General features: G+C 52.4%; 1 protein-coding gene across 1 annotated transcript; it reads right to left on the bottom strand.

Moving 5' to 3' along the window:
- Positions 1-16,024: 16,024 nt before the first annotated feature.
- HOXA4 (homeobox A4) lies at positions 16,025-17,569 on the bottom strand. Its single transcript, XM_030857404.2, has 2 exons — positions 16,942-17,569; positions 16,025-16,389 (listed from the first exon to the last, which is right to left on the bottom strand). The coding sequence occupies exons 1-2, from the start codon at positions 17,567-17,569 to the stop codon at positions 16,025-16,027; spliced, it is 993 nt and encodes a 330-aa protein (XP_030713264.1).
- Between the last annotated feature and the right edge of the window lie 1,021 nt (positions 17,570-18,590).

Genomic DNA, 18,590 nt, shown 5'->3' with positions numbered 1-18,590 from the left:
AGATACTGGGCTTGTGTAAAATAAAACGTCAGGTTAAGAAAATTACTCCAGACACTTGAACAGCTGATATTAGATAAAACAAAATTAAGTTGATTTTGAACATGCAATATTTCAAGTGACTTGCTAATTCATTATCACAGGCTACACCGGCCTGCGGCTTACGGTCTTTTCGTCAAGTTATGCATTGTCTTATAAAATAATAAAAACTACCGTTGAAACTCTAAGAGCGAACAACAACCTCCATAAACTTAAAATGTGAATTCACCCACCAAAGTCCTTCCTATTGTTTGAGGCCAACGGATAACCACCTTGGGGCCCACATAATCCACCACCCCACCCCACCCCAGCCCCCAAAGTTTGCCACCTAGTAAAGAAGTTGGAGATTTGCCAGCCAGGAAACTTTGCTTTGCATCCCCTGGCAAGGGCTGGGGATGGGAGGAGATTCCATTGAAAAGATCCGTTTCTGGACAGTAACCCCCAGGTGCAAAAACTGAAAGAGTTGAGGAGGCTAAACTGACTGCAGGAAGCAAGCCCTATTGTCTCTCTGGAAGATCTGCCCAAATTCAACCTCCTTCCTTCAGACACTGCTCCCTTTTTCCACTCCCGCCACTTCCTCGGCCTGCCCTCACCCCGAGTTTAAGCGGGAACAGCGGGTAAGAGCTCCCGCGTTCCCTCGCCCACTGCTTCCCCTCCTCCCCAACCCCGAAAAGTTGAGGCTGGGCTAGCGAGAGGGAAGAGGTGGGGGCGGGGATGGGAGCGCGGCCTGAACTCGAAGTGTAAGGGTATCAGTCACTGCCGGGAAGGAAGCTCCGGCTTGTGAACTCTTCTTGAACCGAGATTTAAGTCTGCAGCCATAAATCACCGAGACGTAAACTCCACCATTCAGCGCCGAGAGCGGCCGGTAGTGGCCCCGCTTACCTTAACTTCTGATGAGCGCCGTGAGCGCAGCCTCGGGCTCCGGCCCCCGGCCCGGCTCGGCTCCGCAGCCCGGCCGGGTCCCCTCGGCGCAGGCTGGGCACCGACCCTCAGCATCAGCCGAGACGGCGGGCGGGAGGGAGACCCCGAGGCCCGGACGCCGCGGTGCAGAGCGTGGCCGCCTAGCTGCTCCGGCACGGCTCGCCCAGGGCGGACTGGGGCGGCTCGGACCCCCCCTCCCACCCACCCCACCCACCCACCCTCCCTCCCTCCCCTCCCCCACACCCCCGCCCCCTGCCCTTCCCGAGGGCAGCAGCCGCGGCCCGGAGATAAGCGCTAGCGCGGCGCAGGGCTCTGCCTGGGCTAGTGGCACCGACGTGGGTATGTTTCTTATGAATATTACACGCGGAGCAGCGTCTGGTCGGGGGGTGCGGTGGGGGGCGCTGGGGGCGGGCGGCAGGGGAGGCCGAGGCGGCTAGGGGGGAACGTGGGCCGGCGTGGGGGATGGGGTTGAGGCGAGGGGAGGGATGGGAGCGAGCGGGGGAGCTCGGCGGCGGCGGGAGGAGGGCAGCCTCCCCCCAACCCTCACCGCCCTCCCTCTCCCCGCTCCTAGGCGTCACTGAAGTCCAGGAAAATTATGCTAATGAGGACAAACGGCTCTCACAAAGGGGCTCTCTTTCTTAGGAATCCATTTAGGAAACCACCTTACCCTGTGCCCTGGACGTTTCCAGTTGCGGGGCGAAGGGATGACGGAACCAGGAGAAGAGAGTTCCCCAGACTTCGGGCAGTTTACCTCACCTCACCTGCCACCCCCAATCCAAGAACCTCAAAGCCAATCTCTGGGGAGCTGGGATAGGGCCTCCTTTCTCGGGAGACCGCCCCAAGAGCCAACTGGGGTGTCTTTGGTTATATTTTTAAAGTAGAAACCCTTGAAATCCTGGCGGCTGGGAGGAAAGTAGCCTGGGGGAGATGCAGGTTGTCCAGGCCGTGAAATGGGACACTCTGGGCTCAGGTACACACAAAGGTGCTAGAATCCTGGGTCTCCAGGTCTTCTGTGCCCATTTCACAGTTCAAACACGCAGCTCACTCTCAGGCAAAGACAGATAAAGTTCTGACCCCCCGCAGGAACGTACACCTATATTTTCTTCCCTAATTGGTGGTAGATAGGGACGCTGAGCAGAGGAAAGGCCCGATGTGCCTGGTAATATTGCCAAAACTTTAAGGAGAATGGATGGTCTTTCTCCTCCTTAACGCCTCCCTCAATTCCCCAGATTCAGAAGTGAACTCTGCAAGGATATGTGTGTGGCAAAAAGAGAGAAATGGAGCTTTCGTGCAATTCCAAGGTGTCAGCGGCCGGTCCTTCTCAAAGGAAGGTGTTAAAAATATAAGTAGTATGTTTAAACTGTCAGGGAGCCAAAGTGTCACCTTAGAGCAAAAACAAAGCCAAGGGAAAAGGGAGAAATCAAAAAGCACTCCGGGCCAGGGTGGCCTCATGCATACCAATGGTTTTTGTCATTTATGGCTGGGCAAGATTTATGACTCGGCGCCCCAAAGCTGTAAACAGAGCACAAAACAGCAAACACTTGCTCCTTATGGCATATTGCTCCAGCGCGACTTGAAAGGGGTAGCCAGGCAGCGTAGGAGGCGAGAGCCGGCCGCAAAAATCCGCTGGGCGGCATTTTCTCTTCAAACCGGCCGGGTTGGATGTGGCATTTGAAGAAAGAAGGCGTGGGTCAATAATCAACCCGCACTTTCTCCTCCAAACTGCTGACGCGACTCGCCGCTTTCTCAGCTAAGCCAGCTGCCGGGAAGGCCAGATCTTCGTGAGAACCTGCCGGGGGAGGGGATGGCCCAGGGCGCCGAGGTGAGGGATGGGGCACCCCGGGCGCATACCTTTCCGCCGGCGCCAGGGCTGTGCCGGCAAAACGCGGGGACTGGACCCGCCGAGCCGCCGGAGCCCTGGGAAAGCCGGGGCGGGAGCTCGGGCCGGGCCTCCACCCGCCCCCGACTAGGTGGCCTCTGGGCTGCGGGCTGCGGGCTGCGGCGGGCAGAAGTAGGGTTTGGACCTCAGGACTAGGGTCTGGCGGCCTGGCACGCAGACTGCCCGGGTCCAGGCCTCTCTGCTGACATCCAACAGATTGGATTTTGGAGCTAGGCAGGCGAGGTGATTAAAAATAATAATGTATAATAGCTGACGGATTTTTGTTTGTTTGTTACTGCTTTTTAAGAGAAAAATATCGCCAGTCGATTTCCACCGCCGCCGCACCCTTTCTAGGTAAATCCCGCAGCCATGCACCCGGCTCTGCCAAAACCGCTGAGGTTTTCTTTGGGGAGAGGACCCCTTGGCTGCCCCAATACCCCTAAGTCCCATGCCCCCGCCCCCCATCCCTCGCCCATGTGGACTAGAAGAAAACATTTTCTCAGCACTAGAAGAATCTCTGGAACAGCGGAGGTGCGCTGGTGCCTTTCTACCCTTCACAGGGGCCTCCTTGTGAACTTATCTGCGAGGGCCTGTGGGTGGCTCCACGGCTGGCTATGCAGCCAGGGAGGAAGGTGAGGAATAACTGTTGGCAAGAAGAAGCATAGAAATCCCAGACTGGGGAGGAAAATCAATGAGGAAATAAGCTTGCCTGTGAGGTTGAAGTTGGCATTTTGAGGGTAAAAGGGGACTAGCCTTTTTTTAAAAAGTATAGCTGTTGTTTAGCTATGATGGAGTGGCTTTAGCTCTTTCCGTGGAGGAAAAACCAACCGGTTCTCTATAAACGTCACTACTGCCTTCTCTCTGTGCACACTTTTATACAGAGTCAGCTCAAGAGTCCATGCCTAGATATTTATTCCGCGTGCTGGCACTGAAGCGACAATAAAAAGATGCCTTTAGCAAACCTCTTCTATTCCCTCTCTCATTCTTTCTAGCGAAACTGTATTATTTATGAGTCTTTAACTGGGTCAAAAATGTACCAGAACTGGGTCATAAATCATATGAAATGCTGACAAGTAATTGAACAGCAATTAAAGCTTACATTTTATTTCCAAGGGGTGTTTTAGAGCACTTGAAATGGCCTCAGTTAAACACGGTTAGCGCCTGGGCCAGTAGCGGAGGAGGGCTGAAGCAGCCCTTCCGTCTGGGGAAGTAAATCCCACTCAAGTAGGGGAAACCTGATTTGATTTTTTTTCCAGTGCAGAACGAAATAAGATTTTTTTTTTAAGTCAGGAGACAAATACGATTCCCGACTCCTTGTAGGCATCTGTTTTCTCTGCTCCAAGAGCTTCAAGAGCAAAGGAAAGCGAAGTTTCCATCACCTTTTTAGGGAGTTTCCATCCTTTCCGGGAGTGCTGGGTCCCTAAAGCCCAGTTAGCTCCAGCTTTCCCAGTAATTTGGAAGCACACTGTTTAACTCTCTGCCCCCATTCTGGCTACAGCACCGTTTCTGGGGCTCTGAAACCGTTGAGACATCTGCCTCTGCTTTCTGCAGACTCTGCCTTCAGACTTCCCTCCAGCCCAGGGCACACCAGCCAGTCCTCCAGCCCTCCTAGCTGGCTGAGGGCGTACAAGGGGGCGCCCAAGCCTTGTGCATTATGAAGCCCAAACGCAGCTCCAGCTCCCTGCTTTCTCTGTCTCCTGAATGTTAGAATAACAGAGCTTCTGGGCATTCAGCACGCTTGCCCCCACCCCAAGCCTCTCCGAGATTTGAGCTGTCCTTCTCCACCCCTACTCGGGCAGAGGGTGCTCAGGGAAACAATGGCTAGTCCTCAGGGTCTAGCTCCTTCAGTCTGGCAAGTGGGAAAGCGCTTCCTGCAACCCAGCACTGAACAAAGTGGCCCGAAGCATCATCAATAAAATGGCAGCGCATCTGGACGCTCATTGATTTCCCTTTCCCAGCTGCTCTGGCTGTCCAGGTCAGCCCTCACCCTCCATCGTGGCCGGCAAACACGGCTAAATGGGGCGCGATCCCCCTTCTCCTTCACTCAGCCCCCACCCCCTCCAGGCAGTCGTGTCCAGCGAGCACAGCGTGGGCCACCTTGGCCCGAGCCGGCGCTTTGGGACCCTCCCTCTGCCTGGGGCTCAGCTTCTGGGACTCAAGTCCCGATGCAGTGGACAAAGCCACTGGAGCGTTGGAGGCCACCAGGCCCACCTAGTAGCCCCCGAGTGCCCCTTCCTTTACAGCCCCCCCAATACTTTCCAAGGAATTAAATTCAGTCTGAGGCGCTACTGGTGATCTTTCAAATGCTTTCGGTTCTAAGGGAGAAACAAAGGAAGAGAAGGGCTGAGGGTCCTGTCCCTGAACCAGGGTCTCCTCACCTGACCTTTGTCTCTCGCAGCCATAACTCACTCTACATATGAACAATCAACGGAAATACCTTAAAATAAATTCCATCCTCCTGGTGTGGCCTGGAGTCCCATCGCTAGCTCGCCCAGAACTGCTCCATGAGCGCTGAAAACTGCAACCCGCTAGGAAAGCGCTTTCCGGAGAAGGGGCAGGAGAAGGAGGAGGTGGGTGCGAGGGGGTGGGGGGAAAAGCTCTCGCTCTGTAGAGAATCTAGAAAACGTAATCACAGGCAAAGCCCGCCCGGGTCTCCGCTCCAAATGCCACAATAATGTGCTGTATTATGTGCTCACGTGGTCATACGTCAACTTAAATCCTTCTATTTCAAATAGGGAATCACTGAAGGAACTAGGTTTCCAAGCAGAACATTTAGCTTTCGGGGAGGTGAAGCGGGGGACCTTGACCAGCAATGGGGAAGGGAAGCACTGTCTAGGGCAGTAGGACGCTGGGGGCATCTCCTCCCACCCCAACACGTGCCACACAAGGCCACTTATCTCCACTTATATTTCTTTACACATGATCCAGACACAAGGGAACAGCAATTCTATCTCCATTCTTACAGTCCACGGAACTTTCCTTACAGTCTTCCACTCACACATAAACTGAACCCAGAACACCCAAGCACTCTAGTCTCCCCTGGCCCACTGGCCAGTATGTCAAAAGGCAAGGCGCTAGCCCTGTTTCCAGAAGGAAACCCAATAAGGACTGGCCTAGTCAGTGGACTCCCTAATGGCCTGCCATTGTATGGAGTTTGCTAACACCCACACCATACACCACAGCCACTGGAGAAACCCAAAAGGCCCATAATTACCTGACAAAAGGCTGAAGCACCTCCTCCAAGTCCAGTTGGTTTTTTTCGACAGGAACCCCCTAGAAGAGAGATGCTTGGCTCTAGAGTGGTGGGTCAGGGTTTGCTAAATCTGAAGGGACCAAGCGCCCTGGCCAAATCTGTACTTACACATTTCCTTAGTGCATAGCTCAGTGATACATGAAATTATAAGCTTCTGATGATGAAAAATGTAAGGGGAAATGATCTAATTGTCTCTGCAAGAGAGGGAAAAAAAAGAACCAACCTTTGCTGGCATCCCTTGAATTAACCTACTAGACAATCTAGGACCCTCTCTGCAGACAAGTCTGCCCACCCTCCCCCAAGACAACTCTGTCCACCATCAGAAACTGAACTGGACCAACTCAGATCAGGAAGAACCTGGCATTACCCCTCCCCATCCCACTCCAACTCCTACCTTCTGCTTGGTGACACCATCCACTGACTTTAACACTTCACCCTCTCAGGAGCCATCTAAAAAGTTCCTCTTTTCAGTCTTAGTTTCTGAACTAGGGGAGTGCTCTGTGGTGGTAAGATCCTCATGCCGTATTCTTTTGTTCCTCGAGAGTAGGTCTTCAGCTGGCTAGGCCTCTCTAAGTGTGAGGACTCACTTGTAGCAGCTGCCGGAAGCTGTGCGTGACTCCTTCCCTCCTCTCCTCCCCCACAGAGGAGCAGAAGAGGCCTGGTGAGAATGTAAGGCCCTCAGCAAAGGGGCCTGGTCATGGGGATGTCCAAATCACAAGGGCAATAAAAGAGGAGGAGACCGAATCCCTTGGAAGTAAGCCCTGGCCTAAGCTAGAGGTAGTGTTCCAATAAGGTTCTGTCTGTGGGATAGCTGGGAGAGAACCTCCTTGTGAACTTTCCCAGCTCTGAACGAAGCCACAAGCTAGAAAGTGAGAACCCAAAGTGAAAACCTGCTTCTCTCACGTTTTGGGGGTAGAGGACAGGACCAAAGGCTGGTTTCAAAAAGCACTCTCCAGTTCCCCGAGGACTCAGACAACTAATACACTGTCCTCTGCTCCCCTTACCCCTCCACCCACACAATTTCACCCTGAGCTCTCCAGATAGCCTGGCAAACCCCTTGCCTGCTCCCAACCAAAGTTTCTGCACAGGCTTCGACTCAAAGATGAGAAGGGGCCCCCTTCAGAACTCTCAGAGCAATCTGGAGCAAACCAAAACTCCCGAGGCCATAAATCAATGGGAGAAGTCTTTGGTACTGCTTCAGAGAAATGCCTTAACGCCAGCAAGGCCCAGCAGCATCTCAGCTCCAGCCAGGAGCCTCTATACCGCTATTAACAGCCCAGTTAATGCTCCAACTGCTGTTTAACAATTAACATTAACGACTTGGGGTGGGATGGGGTGATTGGGTGGGATGTGAAGGGAAAAATCTGAGCAAGTCAAAGGAAATTTAACTTCTGAGGTGAAAACAGCTTCGCTATGAGAACTTAGTCTGGGCAAGCCCCCGGGGAACCAGCAGCTGAGAGTCCTCCTTCACCACTCTGAAACCCACTTTCCTGGAGCAAGGCTGTGGGTCTTTTATGGTTCAGTTCCAGAGAACAAGAATAGAGATGCTCAAGTATCTAAGCCCAGGTTGGGAAACCCAGCTGCCAATCCGCCCTCTCCTGACTCCCCCACCCAACCTGGCCAGGGCTGGGGACACATACCCTGGATCCGTGCACCAGAGCCAAAATAGCCGTGAAGTTGTCTTGGAAGGAGCAGGTGACCAAGGATACAGAGCTTGAGTCAATATTTGCAAGGTTGTTGGCAGATTAGCTATATCTGTATTCAAACACTGCAATCTGATTTCTCTGTCAAAAATACACTTAACATTTTTCTCCCTTTACTTAACTCTAGTGGTTTTTCTACTCAGCGTCAGGTAGGGCCTTCTTTGCTCACGGTGTGTGTGTGTGTGTGTGTGTGTGTGTGTGTGTGTGTGTGTGTGTGTGTGTGTATATTGTGTGTGTGTGTGTGAGAGAGAGAGAGTGAGAGAGAGTAGATTATAGATCATTATTTAACATGAGATATTTCCTGTGGGTGCAACTACAGTACAAATGAGCTCCAAGTTCTCTGGACACATATGGATGTGTATATCATTTTATACACATGGCCGCAGACCTCTGCAACTATTTACACATGCAGTGGTTCTGTTGTGTGCAGAGATGCAAATCATAAGTACACACTGAGTTGCAAATTCCTGAAATGCTCCATCTATACTTGGTATAAACAGACATACAGTAGCTGAGAACGTAACCAGCTTTACAATTACTCTGTTTACTTCCTATCTGATAAAGTAATAATTGTATCTGGAATACCATATCAGTCTTAGAGCAACACTGAATAGCATGTTTTGATTAATTAGCAACCTGATATCTATTGTAGGAGCAGATTTCGGGGAAGGCTGAGGCCTAGGGAATAGAAGATAAAAATCTCAGAAAACTTTTTAAAATAAGTAATTCCTGAAAGCACAAAGCAAATCCATTCTTTCAACCCAAGCTTTTGAAAGCTATTCCAGCAGCCCCTCCCCCAAACAGGCAGCAAATTTATGGATCTTTTACAAGGTAATAAACCACAGTAATTACCTCCCTGCACCCCAAACTAAGAGAACAAATTAAGCCAGAACTTGAAAAGAATTTTAAAGAGTTTTCCCTTGTTCCAAATAGGAAAAGAAAACGCCGAGACATATAAAACTCGTGCTTTTCGTATAGGAGGATCAGCGGATCAGCCCGGCTAAAGAAACCAGAAGCCCAGCTGCCTGCGATGGTCTACACATTTGAAATACAGCAACTTCCTTCGTGCCGAGAAAAGGCAAAACGATAGGAGAAACTGCAAGGCGGCGACACAAGTTTCCTCCACGCAGAGCTGGGACTGGCCACAACTGCCGAGCTCACAGTCTCCGCAGGCGCCGCAAACAGTCCACAAGGAGAGCAGCCCACGCAGCGGCCGCCGCGCCAGTGGCCTCTACTTGCTTTTGCCCTGCTGTTCCGTGTAGCGGTTTGGTCTGTCTGGGGCATGCCGGAGGGGACAAACACACCCTTCTGAGCCCCCTGCCCCACACACAGACACACATCTTTGGTCTATGCAACCGCCCCTCCGTACGAGGCCAGCTTTGGGGCAGAGCTTTGTCCGCTGAAGCCCCGCATTGGCTGGGCGTGCAGCTAAGGGGAACCAGCACCAAAACTCCTCTGAAGTTAAATATTGACCAGCACCTCTTTCAAAGGGCATGGGGTTGCAGCTGCCACGGAAAGTAAACTCCTGCCCAAAGGCCCGGTGCGAAACCCGGGGCAGTGAAGAGTTTTGACGCAGCGCTTACCTCGAAAGATGTCGAAGACTGAACTCGAGAGTGTCTCCAGCTCCGGGCGCTCAGGGAACCGCCGTTTCCGGTGTCTGGGCGCTCTGCGGACAAACAAACAGCAGAGGGTGAACAGCGGCTGCGGAGGAAGGGAGTTGGAAGGCCGGAGGCCGAGACGAAGGCAGCGCGGGCACCCGGGTGGCCCCCGGGGTGACGCGGACACGGAGGAGTCGCCAGGGCACTCGTCCATGCGGCTCACTCATTGCTTGAAAGGTTCCGGTCTACAAATAGCCTGAAGATCATGATTTATTTTTGTAAAATAAATACATACTCCATCTCCGCACCCACACTCTTTTTTTTTTCTTTTTATGCGGGGGGGAGGGGAAGCGGGAAGAAAATGGACCAGACGGAGGAAGACAAGAAGGTGGAAGAGGCTTTCTGTTGGTGTCCGCTCTGCTGCGAGAGCTCCTCTCGCACCTCAACTTGGGGATGTGAATGCACGCTTTATTTTCTTTTGCTAACAAAGGGAAGCCTTGTCTGGGAGCATTCAATCACGGACTCTCCTGAAACCTCACTAATAGTGTTCATTTCTGTTTGGCGCGAAATCAGATTCCAGCTCAGCCCATGGGCTGGGGCAGTCTTGTGAGGTTTTGTCTTCTGGTTCATTAAAGCCCTGGGGCATCCTTTCTCGGTCCCAGTGGGCTGGCGGGACCACCACAGTGCCCAGTCCCTCAGAGTAGGCCAGTTATGGTTTCTGGAAGTGGGGGAAATGGGGAAGGATGCGGGCATCAGACAATAACCGATCTGGGGGCCCTACCCAGGCTCCCTACCCAGGCTCCCTATGCACAGCAGCCACGAGCCGCTCCAGGCCCTAATTCCGCTGCTGCCTCATTCCTTAAGATATCTGCAACCCTCTCTTGCTCTCTAACTACCAAATGGTCAGCCAACTTTCAGGGGATGGGGGAAGACTCTGAGGAGGGACAAAGAATCCTCCTGTGCGTTGGGTTCAGGCTTGGAGAAGTTCTTTGCTGGGCTGGGACTCTGAGGGCCGGTTGCTTCCACAGCTCTGTCCCTGCCCCACTATCCCTTCACCCAGGCCTGGGTGGCCTCCCCACACTCCAGCCTGCCTAAATTAGCCCCAGTGGCTGTCCCGCGTCCATGCAATCCTGCTGATAGTGCCAAGAGAGGCTACCAAATAGCCGGTAAGTACCCTGACCCTCAGGCTTCAGGGCCCTCTAGCACACTGAACAAGTGGCCGCACACCAGCAGGTAGCTGCCCTCTGCCACCACCTCGACCTGCAGGCCCCATTGTCCGTCAAGCACTTGGGACTCAGAATCCATGCTGGGCCCTTTCTCTTGTTCAAACTTGCCCTCTATGTCCCCAAAGGGAGCACCCCCTGGCCTTGGGGATCCTGGCCTGACCCTGAGCAAGGTGGGGCTTAGCTACCCTGCACATTACCACTCAGCTTAGCCCCAGAAGGATCTGCTGCACCACCATCCACCACAACACACATCCCCACCCCCTCACGCTTAGGAGTATTGTCATTATTATGGTGATCATTGTTGTTGCTATTTCCTTATCCCCAAGTCAAATATTCATGGCTGCTGTTCCACCATAAATCTTTCAGACTAATGAGTCACAAAGAGATGCTGCCCAGGTCTCTCCCTCTGCAATGGCCGCCACCACCGCGGCCTCTCTCTCCGCGTTTTTGGCGCTCGCCCGGCGCGGGTGATTTATGAACACCGGGAAAATTGGACAAAGCCGCGCGTCCGTTCTGTGGTATCTCTGCAGCCTTCCCCAGTGCGAATCAGAACATTACCAACTGTCTGCTCATCCGTCCCACTTCATCACCAAAGCCACGATGTGACCGCAGAAATCCCGAGCCCGAACTCACGTTTGCCCGGGCGCGGCGCGCTCCACAGACTCGCAGAACCCCTGCAGGAAAAGCCCCAAGACCCAGCGTGGGCCCGCCAGCTCCGGTCCTGGCCGCTGATGGCCTCTTTCCACCACTCCTGAAGGAGTTAAAAAGCCTTTGGATACAAATCTGAGTATGTGTGCTTTTAAAAATCAAATAGGAAGTTGGGGGACTCACTTCTGAGAGATTCATTCCTAGTGAAGCCCTGACGACTCCGATCCATTCCTGACGATCCACATTAATTATTTAATGAGTCACGTGACCACAAAGATTACAATTTCAATATCTCCCTCGAACAGGCGCTACACCTTTATCTGCTGCAACCAGGATCCTTGTTTAACTTTTTTAGCTCCCAGGCCTCCGAAACGCAGATGCCCGCTCCCAGGCAAGCCACCGCCATGTAAATCCCAGGGCCAGCCATAGTAGAATTAGTCATTCCAGGACTAGGAGAATTGTGGACAGTCAGGTGCCCTGATGTCGGTCCCCTCCTGAGCCCAGAGGTCAGCCCACCTGTCTCAGCGCACTGGCTAAAGCAGTTTGGTTACATGATTTCCCCAGCTGCTTTGGTGGCTCATCAGGCAAGAAACCACCCTTCTTCCCTGGCCTCTGGACACCTGTGGCCCTCTGTTTCAAGTGTAAGCTCAGATGCATATGTCCATTCCAGGCTGCTGCAGAGAAAAGATGTCTGTACACTTACCCCTACCCAAGGTGAGACCAAAGACTCTGTTCAAACTACACACTCATTAACATAAAGAACGTGAAGGGGAAGTGTTCAGCTGCCTCAGTTTCCTCATTGGTAAACTGAGAAGACTGAACCAAAACGGCCTCCAGATCTCTTTTGCCCTGGACATCCTTTCAATCAGGGGATCTCTTTTAGCCCCAGGAATCAATCCCAGAGAGGGTGGGACTGGCCTGAAAGCAGGGGTGGGGGAGAGGGGCCCCCATGAGTTTGGGGCCTTGAGAAGAAGAGATGCCAGAGTTCCAGGACTGAAGTTTCAGACTAGAATGTTTCACAACAGCGCCAGCAGCCTCCCTGATGCTATCAAGGAGTTAGAACACACTCTCTTCCTCCTCCTTCCCAGCCCCTACTCTTTGAGAGAGGAAGCAGTTATTCTTGGGCCAGTGTATAATATAGACAAGGGGCAACAGGAGCAGCTGCTGGGAAAGGTGAGCCTGTGTTCTTCAATACCAGCCCGCAGCTAGGGATGCAGAGACCAAGAGAGTACAAAGAACAGCCTATTGCCTGCACAGAACCAACGCATTCACACAGGAAGTCCCAGGTTTCTGTTTGCTACAGTGATTCTTCGGGGTTTTTCTTTCTTTCCATTCCAAAGAGCCGTGGATATGTTTCTATGTTGAAAGGGCTGTAGAAAAGGCAGTGGTGAGAAAAGCAGCACAGATTGGAAGCTCAGGGAAGCAGGGGGACAGCGGAGAGATGGTGATACTCATCCCATGGGGAGGAGGCTGAGAAGTGGGGGGAATGTGGGCACCCTGGGACAGGTGAATATAAAGTCAAAGATGCTGTGTGGAGGGCCCACTCTCCATATATCTAGGTAATCTTCCCAGGAGGTCCATCCTGGGTATTAAGTACTCTACTATGCCTGTCACAGTTGAATTCCTGCTGTAATAAAACACCGGGTATATCGTAGATTTCAGCAAAACTAGGAAAGAGAGCCTGAAAAGTGCCATCTCTCTTCATGGGGGAGAGTGTTAAGTACTTAATTCAAACTGTGACCATTAAAGTGTCTCCTATCCGATTAGGTTGATTTCAGATGTTGACAAAACTTTTATCTCCGGAGTCATGCACAGTGTGGCTCTGTGACTAAAGCAGATGAGTGTGTATTAGAGGGAAGGAGGGGAAAAGAGAGAAAGAAGAGGGGAGCATGTATAAGGGTCATTTTTGTAGGAGGCTTACAGAGCTTACGCAAAATACTGTCTTTAAAGGCCAAGGGTTTGAGGGGCCAGTAGGGTCCGCTTTAAAAAAAAAATTAATGAGATAGAAAATTTGTCCTCTGGGTGAACTCTTATGGTTGCCCTAGCAAGGGGCAGACAATGAACGATTTTGAAGCACAAAGTGGGATTTTCTAAGCTGTTATAACAAACTCCCTTAAAGACCAAATCTGAAGCAGGCAAAACACTTGAAGAAATGACATAATCATTTGGATCATTGTGGGTAACTTTGGCTTTGTAAAACTTACCAACACCTTAATAATCAAGACAGCTTGGGCAAAAACTACCATTTTGTTCTGGGATATTAGAAAGACAATCTCGATCCTCTCTCTTTTTTTCCTGGATAGATTTAGAGTAAGTGAAAGAAAGTTACCCCTTCCACCCCTATACAAGTGCCCCCAGTATGAAGCTAATGAATGCCCCCGTACCCCTCCTTCCTCACCAAGGAGAAATATAAGAATTTACCTTAAATGATGATAATCTGCCATTCGAGGTTTTGCAGCTCGACACTCAATTTCCACCAAGAGTCTAGGCATTTTTTGAGCAGACAGCCAAGATGCTGAGTCTTTGCCCGAGACCACATTATTTTCAAGAAGATCCCTCGCTTCTCCACAGACTTTTCCCAGAGAATGCCTTTCAGAATTGCTGTTGAATTACAAAGAAGTATTTATTGTATGAGGTGATTAATGATTCCTGGGGAAATTGCTATTTTCAGCGTGATTTAATTGCGTTTTACAAGTGAGTGTAGTAGGGGGAGGGTTAATAAGTTTTAGCAGCAGTTGCAGGGCCTCCAGAAACCCCTGGCACCCGTTGGCACCTTATAAAATGCACTTTATGCCAGGTTTGGCCTGACCTGGGAAGAAGTGTATTTGTTTGCCCCTGAATTTTCCTGGGGAGAGGAGGTGGCCCCTCAGAGACTGGTGTCCACTTTCCTCTCAGATCTGGTTTGCTCCCAGGTAGAGAACAATCACCCTTGCCTGTTATCACACACAGAGCAGCCGAGGCGAAAGGGGTAACAGCACTGACTACTGGCTAAGGATGGTTAGCCTCTGATGGGAAAACGTGTTTAAAAATCCTCTGATACTGCAGAGGTAGGTGAGTTCCCCCCTCCCATCTCTGCTAAAATTGTTACATGAACTAAAAACTGCACTCATTCAAAGCCAGGTTACAGTTCTAATATTTGGGGGCTAGTGGCTGTTGGTTTTCTGAATCTTGTTGCAGAGTACTCCCTTCAGTGACAACCAAGTCTAAATCCTCTTTTACTAATTTGTAAATCAGTAAACAAATACTAGGGCTATGAAGATTGAGAATGGGGTTTGAGTTCAACCTTCTGAGTCTAGATCTCTAGGTTGCGCAGAAAGATCCAGGAGCATTTGAGGAAGGCGACCCTAGTTCAGAGATTGGCTTTCTTCCAGCACTTAATACTCCCAGGTCTACCTTGCTTAAGGTGTCATTATGCTTTTTCTTTCCTCAGAAGAAACTCTGGAGGGTGTACTGGGAAAATTCAGTTTATTTTGAAAGCTCCTGCTTCGAGAAAGAAAAAAGAAAAGAAAAAGAAACAAACAAAAATCCCAAGCTGTAGTTAGTGAAGAAGAGAACCTTATAAACAGCCGAGAAACAAAAAGCAATCTCAACTCTTCGCACAAACTAGTTTTTATCTCCAGGGAAACAGAAAGATTAAGCGTGAAGGTGCAATAAATACCAAAGAGACCACTTCTTTCCAAGTGTGCTCAGAGTTCAGCATGTAGAACAGCTGCAGAAAGTCCTGGGCCCACAGCACTGCGCAGTTTCACCTTTCATTGCAGAGAAGGACACGTTTCTATGCCTTACAGAGACTTGAAGCCTGAAAGCCTGGCCAAGTTTGGGAAGAGGAGCCCTCTCAGAGCTCAAGAGCCTTCCTGCTCTTTGGAACTTTTCCCACAGTGGGTCAAACTTGACAAGAGTTCAGCTCAAGTTGAACAAATTATGTGAGCAGTTAGTCCAAGTGAATGCAACTCAAGCCATCTACAGGAATTTTACATGCAAGGTCAACCATTTCAATTGAGATAATTTTTTTTTAATTAAAAGTAGGAAACACACAAATATGTCTCAGAACTTTGTTTTTTAAATGGAGTTTATTCTTAGCACATGTCTTTCTATAGAGCCACACCACAATTTGTAGAGTTGCACATGGGTCTAAATGCACTCTCCCTCCCCCAAGATAGTGCCTCAGAATAAGACAACAATATCTCCACAACTATATTTTAAATAAATGAAAGGAAAGGAAACTAACGTGTCACATCTACCATCAAGGTCTGTACATTTTGAGAAATAAATAATCTTGTGAGGTCCACAATGTCTACTCATTTATTCAGTTCGGTACAAGCTTGTATGAGCTGCCTTAATGAGGGAAGGGGAAATAAGAAAGATAGGAAAAGGGTCTGATTTCTTCTGCTTGCAACAAATATACATGTACACGTCCCCAGTCAGCATGGGTTGTGCGACTGACTTTAGCCATCTCAAAAGTATTTGATGCCAAGTGGTTCTTCTCAGGTACCCAAACCTGGCAGCCTTGTTCAGGCCAGCAGGTTGTCCCACTAGTCAGCATCTTGGCCATTGTCCTCTCTTGGGCGGCAACCAGCTCACACTCTTACCCAGAAAATGTCTTCTTTTTATTATCCTTTTCACCTTTTATTATCCTTTTCACCAAGCTGAGTTTTGTTTTGGGGTCTGTTGTAGTCCAGATGGGGAGGGGTGGATGGGAAAGGGGCAGAAGAGGAAAGAAAAGCATGTGAGGGCAAGAACTGGTCTAGAGCTCTGGAAGATTATATGGAGGAGGGAATGGGTGTGGAGGCGCCCTGGTGGGGGTGAGGATGGGGGTGCGGGTGTGGGCTCTGAGTTTGTGGTTTCCCCGGTGGGCCTGCTGAGGCTGAGGCCGAGGCCGAGGCTGAGTTGGAGGATCGCATCTTAGTGTTGGGCAGTTTGTGATCTTTCTTCCACTTCATCCTTCGGTTCTGAAACCAGATCTTGACCTGGCGCTCGGACAAGCAGAGCGTGTGGGCAATTTCGATGCGGCGACGCCGGGTCAGGTAGCGGTTAAAGTGGAACTCCTTCTCCAGCTCCAAGACCTGCTGCCGGGTGTAGGCGGTTCGGGAGCGCTTGGGCTCCCCTCCGTTATAACTGGGGTTGACTGAAAGCCCATAACCCCGAAGGAGAAAGCCAAGGAGGAGGGAGTGGAAGAGAGGGAAAAGAGGAGGAAAGAGAAGGTGGGGTGGGGGAAGAGCAATTGGACATCATCATTATATAATAACCTGACACCAAGTTCACGCAAGATACATAAAACGGCAAAGAAAATGTTTCACAGGCTATTGACAAGGGAAACACCCGAGAGCCATAAAGAATAGTGCTGGGCATTGGGGCTGAAGAAAAGCTTCAAAGACACATGGCCTGAAGCCTCTGCCAGGGCAATTAAATTTATGGGGGCTATAATTACTGCCCTAACAGTTTGGCGTCTCGTAAATCTCCCGATAAAGGGACCCCGGGTACAAAAGGATTCTCACGTTGGGATCAGGCGGCTGGCTGGCGCGCACACACCCACATCCCACTGTAGCTAGAGCCAGCTGGGGGCTCCCCTCCCGAGGCCCCCAACCCCTCGGCCTCTCCCCACGACCCCCGCCCCGACCCTGGAACCCGGGCTCGGTCCCAGCCCACCCTCCCGCGCCTCCCCAGCGGCGCCACGTACCGGCGCTGACATGGATCTTCTTCATCCAGGGGTACACCACGGGCTCCTTGCCCTTCAGGCCCAGCGGGCTCTTGTCGCCCAGGAGCAGCGGGCACGCGGGGGCGCTGCCCCCTGCCGGGACGCCCGGGGTGGCGGGAGCCGCCTCGCAGCGCCGCGGGGGCGCGGAGGCAGCCGCACGATGCTGCGGGGGAGACGGCGGCGGGGGCTGCCGCCCGGGCGGCATGACATGGCTCGCGTGCAAGCCGTGCGCGGGACCCTTGGCGTGCGCCGGGGGCTGCTCGGGCTGCGGCGGCCGCCCGGGGCTGGCGCTGCCGCGGTAGTCATAGGGGTAGGCGGTGTCGGCGGCACCGTGCGCGGGGTAGAGCGCGGCTGCGGGATAGGAAGCCTCGCGGGCGGCCCGCGGCGCGTAGTAGGAGGCTGCGGACTCTCGGCTGCCGCCCGCGTGGGGGAGCTGGGGCTGCTGCTGCGGCAGGTGCTGGGCCGCGGGCACTGGGGGCTGCTGGTAGCCCGGGCCCCCGCCAGGGCCGCCGTCTCTGCCGCCCGGGCCGCTGTGCTGCGCGTACTCCTCGAAGGGAGGGAACTTGGGCTCGATGTAGTTGGAGTTTATCAAAAACGAGCTCATGGTCATTAATTTGTGAAGTGCAAAAATACTAATTTTTCTCGCGTTGTCGTTTTTCTGGGCTCGCCGAGGCCCCTCCCCCTCCTGCCTCGCTTCCCATCCCCCCTTTCCCCCGCTCCCTTCCCCTCCCCCGCTGTCAAGATCCCACCCTCCCCCTCCCCCTCCCTCCGCCGCCGACGCCACCAAAGTTCGCGCCGCTCCTCCCTCGCGGCTCGCCCGCGCGCGCGCGCGCGTCCCCGGTCTCGGCCCCGCGCGCGCCCCGCCCAGTACCGCCACGTGACCCACCCCCGCCAATGTGCGCGCCGCGCGCGCGGACCCGGATCAGGAAGCGCGCGGGCGGGTGATGGATGCTGCTGTCCGGCTCCAGGAGGAGGGAGGGAACTGGAGCTTTGGGCGTCCAAACCCCCAACTTTGAGTTCCGCTGGGAATTCAGGGCCCGCAGTCTTCTGGTCCTCTCGGATGCCCAGACCGAGCCCTATGCGTGCCCTACTCTGGCCTAGGCCTCGGGGCAGACAGACGGCCGCGGCCCAGCGTTGACCTCGGGGCCCAGCTTGGCCTGGCGTCCTCAAGGGTTCGAGGCCGCCTGGGGGAGGGAATGGCGTCGGGACCAAGAGGGTATTCCGGTTTTTATCCTGACCGGGGAATAAAACGAATGAGGCTAACAGACCGGTTTTCTCACCAGCTGATTCCCTTCCGCACATCATGCCCGCCGCGTCCGCGCCCAACGTCCCCGCCCAACGTCCCCAGTTTGAGAAGCCAGGCAGGAGCGAAAAGGGTGGGTGGGTGAGCAGCTGAGAGAAATCGGCCCCTGGATGTAAAGCAAGGCAATTCCAATACAACCGGATGAGCACTTTTCCTTTTTTCTTTCTTTTAGAAGCAGAAGATATTTGGTTTTTTACCTAAAAAAAAAAGCAAACAACCTTCCTAATAGCATCTCATTTGATGGAGGTGTCGATTCAGAATGAAACATGCCCCAGTGTAGTAGGTGCGATTGTGAGAAAGTGGCCCAAGGGTGGGGATGCATAAGAGC

The sequence above is a fragment of the Globicephala melas genome, chromosome 9 (genome assembly GCF_963455315.2).
Source record: "Globicephala melas chromosome 9, mGloMel1.2, whole genome shotgun sequence".
Lineage (NCBI taxonomy): Eukaryota > Metazoa > Chordata > Mammalia > Artiodactyla > Delphinidae > Globicephala > Globicephala melas.
This window is presented reverse-complemented; position numbering and strand designations above follow the sequence as displayed.

What these genes read in the sequence shown, in the direction of transcription:
- HOXA4 (XM_030857404.2), bottom strand. Translation starts at nt 17,569, where the DNA reads ATGACCATGAGCTCGTTTTTGATAAACTCCAACTACATCGAGCCCAAG. An exon ending in GAAGATCCATGTCAGCGCCG is followed by an intron (nt 16,390 to 16,941) that starts GTACGTGGCGCC and finishes ATGGGCTTTCAG; the next exon opens with TCAACCCCAGTTATAACGGA.